General features: G+C 37.9%; 1 protein-coding gene across 1 annotated transcript; it reads left to right on the forward strand.

Annotated features, from left to right (window-relative positions):
* LOC107609390 (U-box domain-containing protein 21) lies at nucleotides 426-2,170 on the forward strand. Its single transcript, XM_016311346.2, has one exon. It carries the CDS (start codon nucleotides 537-539, stop codon nucleotides 1,860-1,862), a length of 1,326 nt encoding a protein of 441 aa, XP_016166832.1. The 5' UTR covers nucleotides 426-536; the 3' UTR covers nucleotides 1,863-2,170.

Raw genomic sequence — 4,169 nt, forward strand, 5'->3', positions numbered from 1 at the left:
TATAACACAAAAAAAAAAATTGTTGTGATGTTTGAAACTCCAAATTAAAATCCACGCATGCATGCAAAGTACACCGACCAGTTGACTGAGTCCTAGTCAGCTACATACCCACACGCCGTTCAAACAAACGACCGTCGTCGTCTTATTAGTACAACTCCATCACCGTAACCTCCATCTCATCAACTACCACTTCTACCTTTTCTCATCAAATTAATCAATTCATAAATCACACGCATCCTTTCAAACATTCAACGTTCAACGTTCAAACAATGCCCATATTACACCGCACATAAAAATACAAACCAAACATTATATTAAGGTGACCCCTTTTTTATTATTATTTATCTCATTCTTTGCATTATTTTGACATATTCCACTCACCTAGCTTTGACCCACCTCTTTCCATTCTCCATATATATAAGCTCCCCTCACATTTATTTCATCTAACACAAAAAAACACACACTCAAACATAGAAAAACAACAACCAACAACAAAAATATTAGAGTTTAATTTGTTGTAACAACAAAAAAACATTATGGTTTTGTCTTGGACAAGAGGGAGGGTGTTCCGGCGCGCTCGGAAGGGGAAGGATCTCCAAGTCAACGATTTAGAGGTCGAGATTTCAGTCCCTTCCCACTTCCGGTGTCCGGTCACCCTCGACCTAATGAAGGATCCAGTAACAGTATCCACGGGGATTACCTACGACAGGGACAGTATAGAGAAATGGATCGAGGAAGGGAACAACACGTGCCCGGTAACAAAAAGGGTCTTGACAACCTTTGACATGATCCCCAACCATGCCCTTCGGAGGATGATCCAAGATTGGTGCGTGGAGCACCGTTCTTTTGGAATCGAGAGGATCCCTACTCCTAGGATCCCCGTTACACCGTACGAAGTTTCGGACACGTGTACGAAGATCGTGAATGCCGCGAAACAAGGCGATGAAAACAAGTGCAGGGAGTTGGTGAGGAAGATCAAGGGTTGGGAGAAGGAGAGTGATAGGAACAAGAGGTGCATAGTTGCAAATGGTGCTTCTCTTGCTCTGGTCAACGCCTTTGACTTTTTCTCATCATGGGGTTTTGAGGAGAATAATAATGTTAGTAGTTTGTTAGAGGAGATCTTGGGTGTATTGGCATGGATGAGACCTATTGGTGAGGAGGGTAAGTCCATGTTGGGTTCAAAGAATTCCATGAGTTGCATGGTTTGGTTCTTGTTGAAGGGTAATATAGACCTTTCCATAAAGCAAAGTGTTGCCATGTTGCTCAAGGAAGTTCCAATTGAAGTGTTGGCAAATACCCAAGGTGTTGCTGAAGGCTTGGTTAAGATGATTAAGGAGCCTATTGGGAGTGCCTCAATTACAAAGGCATGTTTATCAATGATTTTTAAATTGGTAACATATTCCAAGGGTAAAGATGTAATTTCACAAAGATTTGTGGAATTGGGTTTGGTTGAAGTTTTGTTGGAGACAATTGTTGATTGTGATAAAGGGGTGTGTGAGAAGGCGTTAGGAGTATTGGATTCAATTTGTGGGACAAAAGAAGGGAAGGAAATTGCCAAGGCTAATGCTCTTACAATTCCACTTGTGGTTAAGAAACTTCTGAGGGTTTCTGAATTGAGTTCTAGCTTTGCGGTTTCAATTGTTTGGAAGATTTGTGATAAGGCCCAAGAAGAAGAAGGGGTTTTTGTTGAGGCACTTCAAGTTGGGGTGTTCCAGAAGCTTCTTGTTTTGTTGCAAGTTGGGTGTGGTGAGAGCACAAAGGAGAAGGCCACTGAGTTGTTGAAGTTGTTGAATGGTTATAGAAGCAAGGTAGATTGTGTTGATACATCTTTGGAATTTCAGCACCTTAAGAAGCCATTCTAATTAATTTTATTGATCAACAAAAGATGAAAGATTTGATTTCCCTTTTTTCTGTATAGAAATAGGAATCACATACTTTTGTACAAAAACATATAGTTACACATACAAAAGATACAAATTGTATCCCCTAACATTCAAAAGGAAATTTTGAAATTCTTTATTGACAATTTCAGATTTGATGTATTCTTTCTTTTAATTTCTAAGAAGTTTGTAACTTATTGAACACTTACATGAGTTGACAGTTCATCTGACAAACAATTACATAAAGACAATATCAGATTGGATATGGAATGAAACAAGTCTTGAGTGTTTGATTATTTCCAACAATTCATTGATAGGAGAAATATTCCCCTTGATATGTAACCTGCAATCCTTTGTGTATCTTGATTTATCTTTCAACAATTTAGTTGGCATCATCCCATCATGTTTGGGAAGCTTTAGCCGATTTCTTCAATTTTTTATTCTTGCAAGAAACAGATATTTAATTTTTGTTTGAGTAATTATCCAAATTAATCTTTAAGATTTTTAAAATTTGACATTTTGATCCTCCAACTTTTGAAATACATAAAAAACTCTCCAAAATTTAATTCCGCCAAATAAATAAATCTTTGGCCTTGTTTCTTCATCAATAACAAACTAAAAATACTAACATGGAGGCCTAGACTAGCTCGCGTGAGAGTCAGTTATCCACGTGTGGAAACAAGACAAATTAATCTTTGGACTTAAACTACTGCGTCTTTTGGAGAATGCCCTATGTATATCCCTGTCGTTCTCCTCTATTGAAAACAAAAAGACTACAAACCTCACTATGTCTTCTTCAATTTATAGAGAGAAGAATAACCTTCTTCAACGTTAAACTCCCACATCATCACCATCACCCACTTTCATCCATGTCACCTTCAATTCTCATCCCCTACATTTAAATATGTCACTTCTGACATTATCATTCTATTCGTTGCGATTACTGTTAGCACCAACTCAGACATAGCAAACAAGTGGATGTGACAATTAAAGATTCGCATTAAAAAAGGTTAGAAACTCATGGTTTATTTTCAGTTACCATTATAGGGCTCATTTTTTTTATATGGAACAAAGTTTGGTGTTGTTCAATGTAATGGACACATGGACAAATTTTTCCCTGCTATGATGTCAGGTGTAAAACGTTACTTGCGTTTTACTTTTGGCCTGTTTTTGTTTCTTTTTTCAGGAAAGGGAACAAATGTGGGCTGCGTTTTGCTTTTTGTAGGCTTTTCAAAATTTTTTTTATTTGTTTTAACCCAAACGCGGCCTGCATTTTTTGATGGGTTAAATTTTTTTTTTTCGTAATAACAAAATGCAGATTGCGTTTTGTGCTGAGTGTCAGCTTTTTTGTTGGGAAAATGCAAAACTCAGGCTGCGTTTTTTGCGTTGTCAGATTATTTTTTTGAAAAACGAAAAACTCAGGTTGTGTTTTTTGGGAAAAAAAAATATTTTAATGAAGAGGCCTGCCTATAAATACGAAGCACTCCTCACCCAAACGGCCTCACTCCCATTCTACTCATCATACTCTTCTTTTGAATATATATGTTGTTCTTAGTTTTTTTTGGCAGTTAGGTGTGTCAAAAAATTGGAGTAGGTGAGGTTGAAGTTATGAAAAATATTGCAAATTTGCGAGTATATTATAACGGTGAAGTTATACCAAACACACATGAAGGAGTGACTTTTGTTTGTAAATATCCGTTGTCATTTGCTATTCCATGTACCATGAGATTTGTCGAGTTGCAAAATGGGCTTTGTAATAACATTCAAAGCCACATTTTGAAAAGGGTGAGCAGCCTTTTATACAGAAGTCCTGTGTAAGTATTTGGTGGGCTAATACAGTTTCAATTAATGCCCATCACTGACGATGCCAGTATGCAGCAGATGTTCTGTATTTATCAACAAACCCGATTTCACGTGCCGATGATAGAGTTGTACGTTGAGTTTGAACAGCAGTCAGGGTCGGCGTGCGGTCGGCGAGGAGGTCAATGTTGATGAGCTCGGGGATATAGATCGGGAAGAAGATAATAATGACAGTGAAGAGGAGTTCGAAGCTAACTATGAAGTCGACGACTAAAACGATGACGGAGACTTGGTAGGCAATCATGAGGTGCAAAATGAAGCGAATGCGATTGTAAGTCAGCACCCGTTTGGTGTTTCGTTTTTTATGCGGACTCTAGATCTCGAAGCCATGCATGACCCGGAATTTCCTGAGTATGCGAATACGGGTATGTTATGATTATTAACTCAAGTTTCCTACAGTGTTTATTTTATTTGCCTTGTCTGACTGAT

The sequence above is a fragment of the Arachis ipaensis genome, chromosome B07 (genome assembly GCF_000816755.2).
Source record: "Arachis ipaensis cultivar K30076 chromosome B07, Araip1.1, whole genome shotgun sequence".
Classification (NCBI taxonomy): domain Eukaryota; kingdom Viridiplantae; phylum Streptophyta; class Magnoliopsida; order Fabales; family Fabaceae; genus Arachis; species Arachis ipaensis.